General features: G+C 32.5%; 2 protein-coding genes across 2 annotated transcripts in view; one reads left to right on the top strand and one right to left on the bottom strand.

The window, feature by feature from the left end:
* Nucleotides 1–8196: 8196 nt before the first annotated feature.
* Nucleotides 8197–15953, top strand: part of LOC108744808 — a 32025-nt gene continuing 24268 nt past the window's right edge. Inside the window, exons 1-4 of the mRNA XM_025975025.1 lie at nucleotides 8197–8214; nucleotides 8360–8446; nucleotides 11791–11949; nucleotides 12033–12163. Of these exons, the coding sequence (XP_025830810.1) occupies nucleotides 8197–8214; nucleotides 8360–8446; nucleotides 11791–11949; nucleotides 12033–12163 (395 nt within the window). The remainder of the gene's footprint in view (nucleotides 8215–8359; nucleotides 8447–11790; nucleotides 11950–12032; nucleotides 12164–15953) is intronic.
* LOC112904606 (proline dehydrogenase 1, mitochondrial-like) lies at nucleotides 12996–15292 on the bottom strand. The gene has a single exon (XM_025975042.1). The coding sequence runs from the start codon at nucleotides 15096–15098 to the stop codon at nucleotides 13419–13421; it is 1680 nt and encodes a 559-aa protein (XP_025830827.1). The 5' UTR covers nucleotides 15099–15292; the 3' UTR covers nucleotides 12996–13418.

Below are 15953 nucleotides of genomic sequence, written 5' to 3'. Positions count from 1 at the left end.
AAAATAGCAGTAAAGACTACTCAATTGTCCACAAATATCGTTTTAAATTTTAAGAGAAATTACCCACTTTGAGTAGATGCAGGTCCTGTGTTAATATAATGAGTTTAATTCAGCAATTATTGAAATTTATTTGACAACAATTTATCTGATAAAAATACTATTTAATAATAAGAGCACATTAATATCTAGCATTATCTAAGGATAAATATGACATTTAATTTCAGAGTATAACGCCCAAAATCGTCAATTGTTGCAACGAATGCATTTAGTAAGATTGTGAAAGTATTTTATGTATGTATCAAGGTACCTTTACGGTATTCATAGAAAATGTATAATTTTTTTAATACAGAAGCTTCATAACTTAATATCTTCAAAGGATATTACAACAGGAAAACTGAAAATCGTTTCGAATAATACTACGTGGCGAATGATTAAAATTATTGTACAATATTTTCAATTTTTTTGTTGGAACTGATTTGAAAAGTGCTTTCATTCGTTTCTACAAGGGAAGGTTTAGTTTTTTTACGGTATGTTTAGCACAATTAATGATGATTAATGATCTACTGTATCACGCGTCCGGCACCTCCACCAAATACACATAACAATTTTCAAAACATTTTAATCTATTTCTTGCTTCCTTGCTATGTTTTAACAACCAAATCCTTGTGGGAAAACTGCTAACGATTATTATTGGACAATATTATAAGCCAGTTATTTAATTACGATTACATTCTCATAATAAAACATCACCATATCGATTTTATTACCTCAATACTATATTAGTAAAAGGAAATGTCTCCTAATGTAGCTGTTATATACAACAGTTGTATTAAGCGCGGTACATTATGTACTATAATCTGATTACAAGCGAATGCTTTTCATTAATTAACCAGCTAATTTATACGATACTCTAATCGAGCCCTTATTTTCAGGGTGATTACGCTCACTAATGAATTACCTGTGTGCACACTTTGCAATTATGAACTCACATGTATATGTAGATGTTAAAAACAATTTTCTAAATTAAATATTAGATTATTATTGAGTGCCTACAACTTTTTAAGATGTAAAGAGTATTACTCAGATATAAAAAAAGATATTCTATTTATTTAATCTATGTAGCTGTTATTATTTATTTATCGAGGCTCTCAATTGTTACAGTACAAAATTAACAATATGCAACGGTGTCCTTACATTCATGAGATGAAAGAGCGTCTTTTAGGGGAACAAATCGCCATGGAACCGCTAAGCAAACCTATACCAACCCCTCCGCCACTTAATCTAGAACAACATCAGCAGACTGTAGGGACTGTAGTTAAGGTAAGTAACCCCGACTTTTTTAATGTCACGTACNTATATGTACATACACTTTTGTATTTGTGTATGTCTGCTATGTAGTTGACATCGACTGCTCGCTATTTACCACAACCTTTCTACCGATTAGTACTGGAGCACGTTGTTGCTGTTGTTTAACGACTGTCATTTTGTTCGTTTAATTTTCCGCGTGTTTTGCCGAGTTGCACGAAAGCTCCCAGTTAGTTTAGTTTTACCGGTGGACTCATTAATCGATCTTGTTCCAACTTTTTTCTTTCGCTGCTAGTGAAACGCAACAAACAGAAAGATGGGGTAGGTAAGGAATTCTCTTGTAAGAGATTATGACTTTTGGGTCATTTTTCATTTATGTCGTGTTCATATAAATCAATCGTATTGACAATGAGTTGCAATACCTATACCTATATTATCCTTATTTTGAATCATTCACAATTCCTGAAACAGATGTTGAAGTTTCAATTCCAAATTGTCAATTGATATAATGGATAATTATTACTAAGTAGGTATTTTCTGTAAATATCTGTTATATACGTTAACAAACAGAAAGATGGGGTAGGTAAGGAATTCTCTTGTAAGAGATTATGACTTTTGGGTCATACTTTGGTGAACTAAGCATTTATTACAATTATGTCGTGTTCATATAAATCAATCGTATTGACAGTGAGTTGCAATACTTGTACCTATATTATCCTTATTTTGAATCATTCACAATTCCTGAAACAGATGTTGAAGTTTCAATTCCAAATTGTCAATTGATATAATAGATAGATAATTATTACTAAGTATGTATTTTCTGCAAATATCTGTTATATACGTCAATAAACATTATCGATTTATTCTTTTATTATACGTATTTTTGCGTGAATTTCCTGTAAAATATCTTGTTAATAAACTAAACACCAATTACTGCAGGCAATTTATAAATAATGGATACGTGTTTTGTCCACTTCGAATGTGCCCAAAAGCAACGCGAGACTGTTTTTTATTTGTTTTTCAAAAATTTCTTGTGATACTTATAGATATGACTTCGTTTAATCCACTTGAATCAAATAAAAATACAAAAAACGAATCTTCGGGTAACTACCTACTATAATCTGACCCTTTCCAACATTCTGCATGATTTTTTTAAATAGATCAATATATGTAACGATTCTACTAAACTTCAAATTTCTACGTCAAATATTTGTAGCTAACTTATCGGCAGAGGAAGACGCGACTGATAAAGGTTTCATTTTTTTAATTTTGTTAACGTATGTACAATATGTAAATTAGTAATCTGGTGATTTAATCGATTTATTTAGGGTTATAATCAAAGTTAATACCAAACTCAACTTGTGTTTTATACTTACCCGTTAAGAGCCTTTTATTTATGACACTATTATCCAATTTTAGTATTTTACTTAGCATATTGCATCATTAAAGATAAGCTTGTGGACCTTAATATGAAATCGGTAGATTTAGTTTTAGTTACTTGCTTTGTTTGTTCACAAAAAGTGCATAATATAAACATATCAGTTAGAAGAGATATCTATTAATGATGTGATGACCCCTGCATCAGTTGGTACTATTTCAGAATATAAGTGGCTATTTTGTATTACTAAACCAATCGATAGAATTCAATCTAAAATTTCATTTGAAAATCCAAATTTAAATAAACAGATCGACAGCATTATACAATGACCATTTTAATTTGATATTTTGGTTTCTTTGCCGCATACATTTAAATAGATTATGCTAATTTTTGTTTAATAATAAAGTAGACTAATTTCAAATGCGATAGTTCTGTTAAATATAACAACGAACAGACATTATAAATGCTTTTAAACATTAAAATGTCTGGCGTATGTAGTCTGCCACTCTCTTGTTGTTTATTACATGGTTTTTAATGACCGCTTTTAAGGTCACAAAGGGAAATACAAATTTGCGGTGATTGTTTAACTATATTACACAGCAATAATTGAATTATAAGCATGACCGAACATCAGCATTTAGCTCAGAAATAAAGTATGTACTTCATTACTATATTTTAATGATGAATTGTTTCCTAAGTCATCATTTTTCAAATAATCTCCAACAATTTGAATTTACTTTTCGTTTTCTAGTTTATGCTTTACTTAGACATATTTACGAACCTTTGTGGGAATAGTATTGGGCAGTATAGTGAGGTGTAATTAATCTGAAAAGGTATTTCGGATATCCGTTAAGGCTCTCTACCTTCCTGTTTCCGCCTGGTACATCCTGCAGGTACTTACAATCGAAGATATTAACCTTGAAAATAAATTCCACTGATGATAATAATAAATATTAATAAACACCACTATCAGAAAATTGAAACTAGGAAGGCCTTTTGGAAGTAATGCTCTCATTCAATTTGGATGTTTCCGACTAGTATCTTGAACAGCTAATTTGCCATCCGTATTTCGATCTAATACCATGTTTCCTGTTAGTCGTAAGTAGAGCATCCATCAATTTCTTCGGTCCACGATCCGCGATTTATTCTCGGCATTTCTAACAGTAAAAGATATCATTAGTTCTATCTGTAACTGGTTTTGCTCGAATCAATTACTGATACTGTCTCCTTGTGTCTCTCGGTTTCTTCAAATGTCTTGAAGTTTTGTGTTCTACTTATTCTTCTATACTTGTAGCAGTGTAGCTATCTAGACGTACAGATAATATATCCCTACTTATTATTAAGTAGATAGTTCAATATCCAGTGACAAATCGCTCTTCCTAAAAATAGCAGTAAAGACTACTCAATTGTCCACAAATATCGTTTTAAATTTTAAGAGAAATTACCCACTTTGAGTAGATGCAGGTCCTGTGTTAATATAATGAGTTTAATTCAGCAATTATTGAAATTTATTTGACAACAATTTATCTGATAAAAATACTATTTAATAATAAGAGCACATTAATATCTAGCATTATCTAAGGATAAATATGACATTTAATTTCAGAGTATAACGCCCAAAATCGTCAATTGTTGCAACGAATGCATTTAGTAAGATTGTGAAAGTATTTTATGTATGTATCAAGGTACCTTTACGGTATTCATAGAAAATGTATAATTTTTTTAATACAGAAGCTTCATAACTTAATATCTTCAAAGGATATTACAACAGGAAAACTGAAAATCGTTTCGAATAATACTACGTGGCGAATGATTAAAATTATTGTACAATATTTTCAATTTTTTTGTTGGAACTGATTTGAAAAGTGCTTTCATTCGTTTCTACAAGGGAAGGTTTAGTTTTTTTACGGTATGTTTAGCACAATTAATGATGATTAATGATCTACTGTATCACGCGTCCGGCACCTCCACCAAATACACATAACAATTTTCAAAACATTTTAATCTATTTCTTGCTTCCTTGCTATGTTTTAACAACCAAATCCTTGTGGGAAAACTGCTAACGATTATTATTGGACAATATTATAAGCCAGTTATTTAATTACGATTACATTCTCATAATAAAACATCACCATATCGATTTTATTACCTCAATACTATATTAGTAAAAGGAAATGTCTCCTAATGTAGCTGTTATATACAACAGTTGTATTAAGCGCGGTACATTATGTACTATAATCTGATTACAAGCGAATGCTTTTCATTAATTAACCAGCTAATTTATACGATACTCTAATCGAGCCCTTATTTTCAGGGTGATTACGCTCACTAATGAATTACCTGTGTGCACACTTTGCAATTATGAACTCACATGTATATGTAGATGTTAAAAACAATTTTCTAAATTAAATATTAGATTATTATTGAGTGCCTACAACTTTTTAAGATGTAAAGAGTATTACTCAGATATAAAAAAAGATATTCTATTTATTTAATCTATGTAGCTGTTATTATTTATTTATCGAGGCTCTCAATTGTTACAGTACAAAATTAACAATATGCAACGGTGTCCTTACATTCATGAGATGAAAGAGCGTCTTTTAGGGGAACAAATCGCCATGGAACCGCTAAGCAAACCTATACCAACCCCTCCGCCACTTAATCTAGAACAACATCAGCAGACTGTAGGGACTGTAGTTAAGGTAAGTAACCCCGACTTTTTTAATGTCACGTACTGCTATTTTAGTACATACGTGACTAATAAGCAATATTTTATTATTTTAAGTTAAATCCTGATGGATATGGTTCCCACACATCCCCAACTCATAACAGAACTGATAGAATCCCACTGATGCCTCGGGAACCAAGTGAAGAGTACCACGTTGTAGATAGAAGGGTTTTTCCTAAAAACGCCAAGTAAGTCAGTCCATTTTCGAAATTGTATATATATATATTCTCGTTTAAGTCTTGTTTATTCGGTCTTGGTCTTCATCTTGCTCAAATACTTCTAGTCTTGGTCTTGGTCTGGCTGATATATTCTCGATCATAATTTTGGTTTTGCTTATTTAATTTGAGACTTACGTTTTTTTAATAATTATATTTACCGACACAATAATTGTCATAAAAAAAAACTCTTGAACTTACCCTTCCATATGTGCATAAATTGACCTTTCCTCTAAAGCTTAAACTGACCTTTTAGCGAACAAAATAGTGCAAGGTTCTTGACAAAAATAAAAAATATCGAAAAAGTTTATCGTGGCACTGCCCATATTACTAAACGTACCAGGAATGTTTTAAAGTTGGATTCGCGAAGTGGGATCATGCATTTGCGGGTCGGAACATCTAACACTTACTCACACTTACCACTAAAAAACAAGAGGAAGAATGAAAACTAATTTTGTATAAAGGTTTCTTTTTGATATTTGTTGGATCATTATTAACGGAACATGTAATGTATTTAGTTATTCAAATTGTTAAATTTGAGGAATTTTTGAACTATGACAACTTTTTTAAAAACGTGCCTATCACGTTGAGGTTGGCTACCCCGGGATTCGTTTTCAGCAAGTAGATATCCACACAAGTGGACCTTGTTGGAGCATACGTAATCCTCTGTCTGTCTGTGTTCTGTCGGAGCTGCCTGCGACGCGCTGATGACATCCAAAAAGATCAAAATCGCGATCCGCGTCTGGCAGTTTCGACAGAATACAGACCACTTCGAATTATTTTATGGCAACTATTGTTTATCCATTTTTCATTCATAAGTAATTAGATATCTGGATTTTTATTATTGCTCCTACTTTTTTCTAGAGTAGAAATTAATGAATGTACATTGCACATTTCTTTTTTTAATGAAATTTGCGTGCGCGAAGCGGTTCAACACGCTTCGTTTAAACCCTCAACAATTCAGACCATTAGAGGCGAAATCATACAGCAACGCCCTCGAAGAAGAGGGGTGCGACAAAACAAAATCAATAAGCAACCCCTTTATCCAGAATCCTCGATCTTTCCTTGTTTCGTTACCCATTTTAATAGTTTTCCAAAACTAAAAACAACTGCGAGCCAATTTTTCGCATTGAACCCAATCAAGTACCTACATATCGAGTTTATAGTTCAATTTAAGGTTGAAGCTAGCCCGTTCCCGCTTTCAACTGTCAACATAAAAAATATAGTAGTAGGCGGGGATAAAATTTACGGTATCAGAGAGTAATTAACGAGTACTTGAAAAACGCTTACGGTTTATACTTTCATAGAGGATCATTGATATAGAAAGGCGAGGTCAGTGGGTCACATCCAGGGCCCAGCTTGCCAGCCCAATCGCAGCCTCTTAACTAGTCACATGACGTCCTGCAGCATCCCTCTCCCTGTACCATACACCGACGAGCTTAAAGCTCTATTGTGCCGACGTCGAGCGTCGTACTTTCGTTCGCCAGTTCGCGCGCCATCCAGCGTCTCGTGGAACATTTTTTTTCGAAATAAAAAACATTCGTCGCGATTATTATGTGACGGAAACGCAAGCAAGTGTCTCTTTTAAACCACAAAAAAAAATGTGATGTCGAAAGCTTCTTTCACACGTTATCGGATTCCGGCCTAAATCATCATCATCAACATCATCAACATCGACGACGCGTACCTGCTCATTATGTGTTAATGATATACAAATGTATACAACGAATTGTTGACGAGATGTCGCTTGCCCATTGNGTGACAAATCGCTCTTCCTAAAAATAGCAGTAAAGACTACTCAATTGTCCACAAATATCGTTTTAAATTTTAAGAGAAATTACCCACTTTGAGTAGATGCAGGTCCTGTGTTAATATAATGAGTTTAATTCAGCAATTATTGAAATTTATTTGACAACAACTTATCTGATAAAAATACTATTTAATAATAAGAGCACATTAATATCTAGCATTATCTAAGGATAAATATGACATTTAATTTCAGAGTATAACGCCCAAAATCGTCAATTGTTGCAACGAATGCATTTAGTAAGATTGTGAAAGTATTTTATGTATGTATCAAGGTACCTTTACGGTATTCATAGAAAATGTATAATTTTTTTAATACAGAAGCTTCATAACTTAATATCTTCAAAGGATATTACAACAGGAAAACTGAAAATCGTTTCGAATAATACTACGTGGCGAATGATTAAAATTATTGTACAATATTTTCAATTTTTTTGTTGGAACTGATTTGAAAAGTGCTTTCATTCGTTTCTACAAGGGAAGGTTTAGTTTTTTTACGGTATGTTTAGCACAATTAATGATGATTAATGATCTACTGTATCACGCGTCCGGCACCTCCACCAAATACACATAACAATTTTCAAAACATTTTAATCTATTTCTTGCTTCCTTGCTATGTTTTAACAACCAAATCCTTGTGGGAAAACTGCTAACGATTATTATTGGACAATATTATAAGCCAGTTATTTAATTACGATTACATTCTCATAATAAAACATCACCATATCGATTTTATTACCTCAATACTATATTAGTAAAAGGAAATGTCTCCTGACTGCGATGTAGTTGACATCGACTGCTCGCTATTTACCACAACCTTTCTACCGATTAGTACTGGAGCACGTTGTTGCTGTTGTTTAACGACTGTCATTTTGTTCGTTTAATTTTCCGCGTGTTTTGCCGAGTTGCACGAAAGCTCCCAGTTAGTTTAGTTTTACCGGTGGACTCATTAATCGATCTTGTTCCAACTTTTTTCTTTCGCTGCTAGTGAAACGCAACAAACAGAAAGATGGGGTAGGTAAGGAATTCTCTTGTAAGAGATTATGACTTTTGGGTCATACTTTGGTGAACTAAGCATTTATTACAATTATGTCGTGTTCATATAAATCAATCGTATTGACAGTGAGTTGCAATACTTGTACCTATATTATCCTTATTTTGAATCATTCACAATTCCTGAAACAGATGTTGAAGTTTCAATTCCAAATTGTCAATTGATATAATAGATAGATAATTATTACTAAGTATGTATTTTCTGCAAATATCTGTTATATACGTCAATAAACATTATCGATTTATTCCTTTATTATACGTATTTTTGCGTGAATTTCCTGTAAAATATCTTGTTAATAAACTAAAAACTAATTACTGCAGGTAATTTATGAATAACGGATACGTGTTTTGTCCACTTTGAATGTGCCAAAAAGCAACGCGAGACTGTTTTTTCTTTGTTTTTCAAAAATTTCTTCTGATACTTAAAGATATAACTTCGTTTAATCCACTTGAATCAAATAAAAATACAAAAAAAGAATCTTCGGGTAGCTACCTACTATAATCTAACCCTTTTCAACATTCTGCATGATTTTTTTAAATAGATCAATATATGTAACGATTCTACTAAACTTCAAATTTCTACGTCAAATATTTGTAACTAACTTATCGGCAGAGGAAGACGCGACTGATAAAGGTTTCATTTTTTTAATTTTGTTAACGTATGTACAATCTGTAAATTAGTAATCTGGTGATTTAATCGATTTATTTAGGGTTATAATCAAAATTTAATACCAAACTCAACTTGTGTTTTATACTTACCCGTTAAGAGCCTTTTATTTATGACACTATTATCCAATTTTAGTATTTTACTTAGCATATTGCATCATTAAAGATAAGCTTGTGGACCTTAATATGAAATCGGTAGATTTAGTTTTAGTTACTTGCTTTGTTTGTTCACAAAAAGTGCATAATATAAACATATCAGTTAGAAGAGATATCTATTAATGATGTGATGACCCCTGCATCAGTTGGTACTATTTCAGAATATAAGTGGCTATTTTGTATTACTAAACCAATCGATAGAATTCAATCTAAAATTTCATTTGAAAATCCAAATTTAAATAAACAGATCGACAGCATTATACAATGACCATTTTAATTTGATATTTTGGTTTCTTTGCCGCATACATTTAAATAGATTATGCTAATTTTTGTTTAATAATAAAGTAGACTAATTTCAAATGCGATAGTTCTGTTAAATATAACAACGAACAGACATTATAAATGCTTTTAAACATTAAAATGTCTGGCGTATGTAGTCTGCCACTCTCTTGTTGTTTATTACATGGTTTTTAATGACCGCTTTTAAGGTCACAAAGGGAAATACAAATTTGCGGTGATTGTTTAACTATATTACACAGCAATAATTGAATTATAAGCATGACCGAACATCAGCATTTACCTCAGAAATAAAGTATGTACTTCATTTACTATATTTTAATGATGAATTGTTTCCTAAGTCATCATTTTTCAAATAATCTCCAACAATTTGAATTTACTTTTCGTTTTCTAGTTTATGCTTTACTTAGACATATTTACGAACCTTTGTGGGAATAGTATTGGGCAGTATAGTGAGGTGTAATTAATCTGAAAAGGTATTTCGGATATCCGTTAAGGCTCTCTACCTTCCTGTTTCCGCCTGGTACATCCTGCAGGTACTTACAATCGAAGATATTAACCTTGAAAATAAATTCCACTGATGATAATAATAAATATTAATAAACACCACTATCAGAAAATTGAAACTAAGGAGGCCTTTCGGAAGTAATACACTCATTCAATTTGGATGTTTCCGACTAGTATCTTGAACAGCTAATTTGCCATCCGTATTTCGATCTAATACCATGTTTCCTGTTAGTCGTAAGTAGAGCATCCATCAATTTCTTCGGTCCACGATCCGCGATTTATTCTCGGCATTTCTAACAGTAAAAGATATCATTAGTTCTATCTGTAACTGGTTTTGCTCGAATCAATTACTGATACTGTCTCCTTGTGTCTCTCGGTTTCTTCAAATGTCTTGAAGTTTTGTGTTCTACTTATTCTTCTATACTTGTAGCAGTGTAGCTATCTAGACGTACAGATAATATATCCCTACTTATTATTAAGTAGATAGTTCAATATCCAGTGACAAATCGCTCTTCCTAAAAATAGCAGTAAAGACTACTCAATTGTCCACAAATATCGTTTTAAATTTTAAGAGAAATTACCCACTTTGAGTAGATGCAGGTCCTGTGTTAATATAATGAGTTTAATTCAGCAATTATTGAAATTTATTTGACAACAATTTATCTGATAAAAATACTATTTAATAATAAGAGCACATTAATATCTAGCATTATCTAAGGATAAATATGACATTTAATTTCAGAGTATAACGCCCAAAATCGTCAATTGTTGCAACGAATGCATTTAGTAAGATTGTGAAAGTATTTTATGTATGTATCAAGGTACCTTTACGGTATTCATAGAAAATGTATAATTTTTTTAATACAGAAGCTTCATAACTTAATATCTTCAAAGGATATTACAACAGGAAAACTGAAAATCGTTTCGAATAATACTACGTGGCGAATGATTAAAATTATTGTACAATATTTTCAATTTTTTTGTTGGAACTGATTTGAAAAGTGCTTTCATTCGTTTCTACAAGGGAAGGTTTAGTTTTTTTACGGTATGTTTAGCACAATTAATGATGATTAATGATCTACTGTATCACGCGTCCGGCACCTCCACCAAATACACATAACAATTTTCAAAACATTTTAATCTATTTCTTGCTTCCTTGCTATGTTTTAACAACCAAATCCTTGTGGGAAAACTGCTAACGATTATTATTGGACAATATTATAAGCCAGTTATTTAATTACGATTACATTCTCATAATAAAACATCACCATATCGATTTTATTACCTCAATACTATATTAGTAAAAGGAAATGTCTCCTAATGTAGCTGTTATATACAACAGTTGTATTAAGCGCGGTACATTATGTACTATAATCTGATTACAAGCGAATGCTTTTCATTAATTAACCAGCTAATTTATACGATACTCTAATCGAGCCCTTATTTTCAGGGTGATTACGCTCACTAATGAATTACCTGTGTGCACACTTTGCAATTATGAACTCACATGTATATGTAGATGTTAAAAACAATTTTCTAAATTAAATATTAGATTATTATTGAGTGCCTACAACTTTTTAAGATGTAAAGAGTATTACTCAGATATAAAAAAAGATATTCTATTTATTTAATCTATGTAGCTGTTATTATTTATTTATCGAGGCTCTCAATTGTTACAGTACAAAATTAACAATATGCAACGGTGTCCTTACATTCATGAGATGAAAGAGCGTCTTTTAGGGGAACAAATCGCCATGGAACCGCTAAGCAAACCTATACCAACCCCTCCGCCACTTAATCTAGAACAACATCAGCAGACTGTAGGGACTGTAGTTAAGGTAAGTAACCCCGACTTTTTTAATGTCACGTACTGCTATTTTAGTACATACGTGACTAATAAGCAATATTTTATTATTTTAAGTTAAATCCTGATGGATATGGTTCCCACACATCCCCAACTCATAACAGAACTGATAGAATCCCACTGATGCCTCGGGAACCAAGTGAAGAGTACCACGTTGTAGATAGAAGGGTTTTTCCTAAAAACGCCAAGTAAGTCAGTCCATTTTCGAAATTGTATATATATATATTCTCGTTTAAGTCTTGTTTATTCGGTCTTGGTCTTCATCTTGCTCAAATACTTCTAGTCTTGGTCTTGGTCTGGCTGATATATTCTCGATCATAATTTTGGTTTTGCTTATTTAATTTGAGACTTACGTTTTTTTAATAATTATATTTACCGACACAATAATTGTCATAAAAAAAAACTCTTGAACTTACCCTTCCATATGTGCATAAATTGACCTTTCCTCCAACGCAGTAATTGTCGTTTTAGTGAAAAAAATAGTATAATATTCTTAAAAAAACGTAAAAAATATCGAAAAAAAAAATAGTTTGTCTATATTTCAAACATGTTTTTCTTTTGATAGAGGTTCTCAATTACCCCAGTTTCTTTAATCAATAATTGCTTTTAATTTCATTTTACTGCAAGAATAAAAAAGCGATAAAACCGAAAAGATTAATTGTTTTTTAGTACACTAAGTAGTTGAATTAGAATTTAAATTGTACACTCGATGAATGTGCCTGTTCTTTGAAGTTACCGGCAAATTCTACTAGGTAGTTTTCTTACTACGTGTATCATGGCTCTAATCACTACAAGTTGTTATTTCTACAACTTTCTAAACGATCATGACAGTATTCTTGATATTTTATAGTTTATAAGTTAAAAGACGTATGTTACAAATATTTTAAATTTAATTATCGTTTCTACTTATAAATAATTTGATTAGAAATAGAATCATTTGCATCCAATCGCTTTCAAATAGAATCGCTTGTTGATTTAGAGTCAGTGACCTCGCTTAAAGAAAGCAATAAAAAAGTAGAATCTGTTACATCCACTTGTCTATTGTTAGCCCCAAATGAAAAAAGTACAAAGAAAGATTTGGCTTCAGCTGTCGTATTACATTCTTAGTACTAAAAAGAACTCCTCCTATTAAGTTTGTTTAACTAAATAATAAAAACGAAACTTAAAGGTTAGTATCTGGATTTCCTTATAGGAAGAGAATCTATTTTCATATACGGAAAAAATATGTACATACTATAAAAAAATACAAGAAAAACATAATAGTAAAACAAAAAATATTAAAATATTACATTTAAAAAAAAAACATTGCATTACATTATATTTATTGTATGGGGACTTTTTAATACCAGCAATTCGCTTTTAAAAATACTATTGTATATTAATAATTTTGATCAGACAGCTACATTTAATTTTTCATCAAATTTCTCACAATCGACATAACCATTAAACTGGACAGTAATTTCCTCGCGGTTTGTAGAAGACTTCACCACATCCAACACGTCTCATGATTTCTTTCATTAGAAGCGCCTTTTCTTTTTCAACTTTCAACAATACAGCCTTATTTTCTGCGACCCGTCTCGCCAGATAAGGCATCACTTCGGTTACAGGACCGTACGGAACATATTTAAACACCCTGTAGCCTGCTTGAGCTAGAGGGAAAGACACATGATCGCACATTCCCAACAACTGACCAATGCTTACTACTTTATCTTCCGGTTTTAACTCCAACGCTTTCATTCTGTCTAAGGAATATCTAATGGAGTCTTCGCTATGAGTGGCAACCATAATTGATATTTTGTGCATTTCATTCAATTCCTTGTGCTCTTTGATTCTTTTTAAACATTTGTCTATCATTCGGTGGTACATTTCTGTTGTAGCTTCGTATGAGGAGTTTGTTGGGTCTGAGTAACCTATTTCTCGGGCACGTGCCCTTTCTTGTTCCAGGTAGGCTCCTCGTACCAGTTTAGCCCCGAAACAGAAGTTTTGTCTTTTGGCCTGTTCCAAATCAGAACACAGTTCATTGTAACCGTCTTTTAAATAAGCTTGATAGGTGGTCCAAATCACCGCTTCATCTTTATTATACAATCTCATGAGTTCGATGGCTATTCGAGATATTGCCGGTTGGAAGTACGTTTGTTCTGCATCGATAGCTACGTATACATTCAATTCGTCTGCAATTTTAGCGATGGTTTTCATTCTGCGGATCATGTTCTTGAATGTTTTCTGTTCGTGTTCGGATAGTTGGGTAATTAGGGGTACCATTTCTCCAGTTTTCAAACAGGGTATAAGGAATGTGTGGTCCAACTGCAGTTCGTCGTTGATGATGCCGGACCACGGAAACAGATGTAGAATTCCTTCTTTGTCAGCGGTGACCTTTTTTAAAAAGTCGTCGACATTAAATTTGGACCCGAAACATTCAAGTTTCTTTTTCAAATCCTCCGGTTTGAGATGATGTCGCAGGACATTGCCTTCTTCTCCAACGAGTTGAGTCATAAATTTCCTGGTTCGCATTATGACTTCTGACAGTTGCAAAAGTAACTGCGGTCTTCCCAAACCAGTTAATTTGATAGCCGCGAAACCTTTTCCGTGGGGATAACCAGCCACAGCTTCGATACATTTAATAAAGCTTACCATGTTTCTCTCGCAATTAGCCTCATTTATGTAGAAGAATGTGTGCGCGCTGGTCACTTTGTATCTTCGATCTGCGAACTTTTTGTTCACGTGGTATTGTTTCAGCGATCCTTCCACGTCAATTTTGTCACCGGCTTCCGGTACCGAAGCAGCTACTTCCCGTTTTTCAGCTTCCTCTTTGCTTATGTCTTCTTCAACTGAATAATCTAAAATTGGATTAACTCCAAAAGAGCGAAGCTGTTGTAGGGTCGGTTGGATTCTGTTCTCGTCTTCCCCAGCTACAAAATGACCATAAAATGTGAGCTTCATGAGCCACTTGAACAATCTATCTCCCAATATATGCCTTGTATTTCTCAGTATATTCTGGTTATTATCCATAATGATATTGTTACCACATAGTTTGAAAACCAGTAACCCCCTTGCCAATTCCCATAACGTCTTACTCTTATATGCATCCCTAATATCTTCGAAGCCTAAATCTAAAGCTTCCATGCTGGACTTTTCTACTAGTTCATCATCCACTTTTAATTGTTGCTTCTTTTCTAAATACGTATAAATGATTGATTTGTTCTGAACACCTACATTGTTATGCTTGAATCGATTTTGCCGATAGTTTCCTTGCTTTATGAATGTTTTCGTTAATATTTTACAGTCGGTAGTTTTAATGTTTGAGCACACTCTCGTTGATCCATATTCCAGGAAAAATGTTTTAATTATACTAATCATTATATGTTTTAAATTTAATTGTGTATGAGAACCAAAATATCTTGCAAATTGCAATCAAGTTTTATTTTTTAGGTTAACATTGTAACTGTCAAAAAATTAAAATGAAACAAAAGGTAAAAAATAAACATATACTGTGATTGCCATTTGGCAATCAATTTATTGTTACAAAGCATTTTAAATATTATTACTACACTGGCTTTGAATGGATACTTAGATACATTATGAAGGAGTCAATTCAGTTTACAACTTAATTAACAAGAGAAAACTGGGTAGACGGAAAAAGTTCGGAAACGACAAATACGACGTGATTTATGGTGGCTTACCCTTAATAACTCTCCCTGAGCGTGAGAAAATGAACAAACAATTCACGTTGCACTGTTGAGAAGTTACAAGAGTACTTAATTCAAATGTAACAACGTGCCTGACTGGCGGTTTTCAACTGTTTCTGGTCTAGCGCAAACGAAGTAAATTGTCTTAACAAAAAAATGCAATAGTTTTTATTTTGTGCAAGTAAATTCTTGTTCTCGACTTTCCTAACTATAACAAAACCTTTAAAATATTTAATAGAATCTACTTCAACTTATTGATGGATGATCATATTGAATATTTTCAACTTCCACA

This window comes from Agrilus planipennis, unplaced genomic scaffold, assembly GCF_000699045.2.
Source record: "Agrilus planipennis isolate EAB-ADULT unplaced genomic scaffold, Apla_2.0 scaffold35, whole genome shotgun sequence".
Classification (NCBI taxonomy): domain Eukaryota; kingdom Metazoa; phylum Arthropoda; class Insecta; order Coleoptera; family Buprestidae; genus Agrilus; species Agrilus planipennis.
Note: the sequence above shows the minus strand (reverse complement) of the source record. Positions and strands in the feature narration are given on the sequence as shown.

Bases quoted from the DNA above. Each gene is read 5' to 3' on its own strand.
- LOC112904606 (XM_025975042.1), bottom strand. From the start codon at position 15,098: ATGGAAGCTTTAGATTTAGGCTTCGAAGATATTAGGGATGCATATAAG.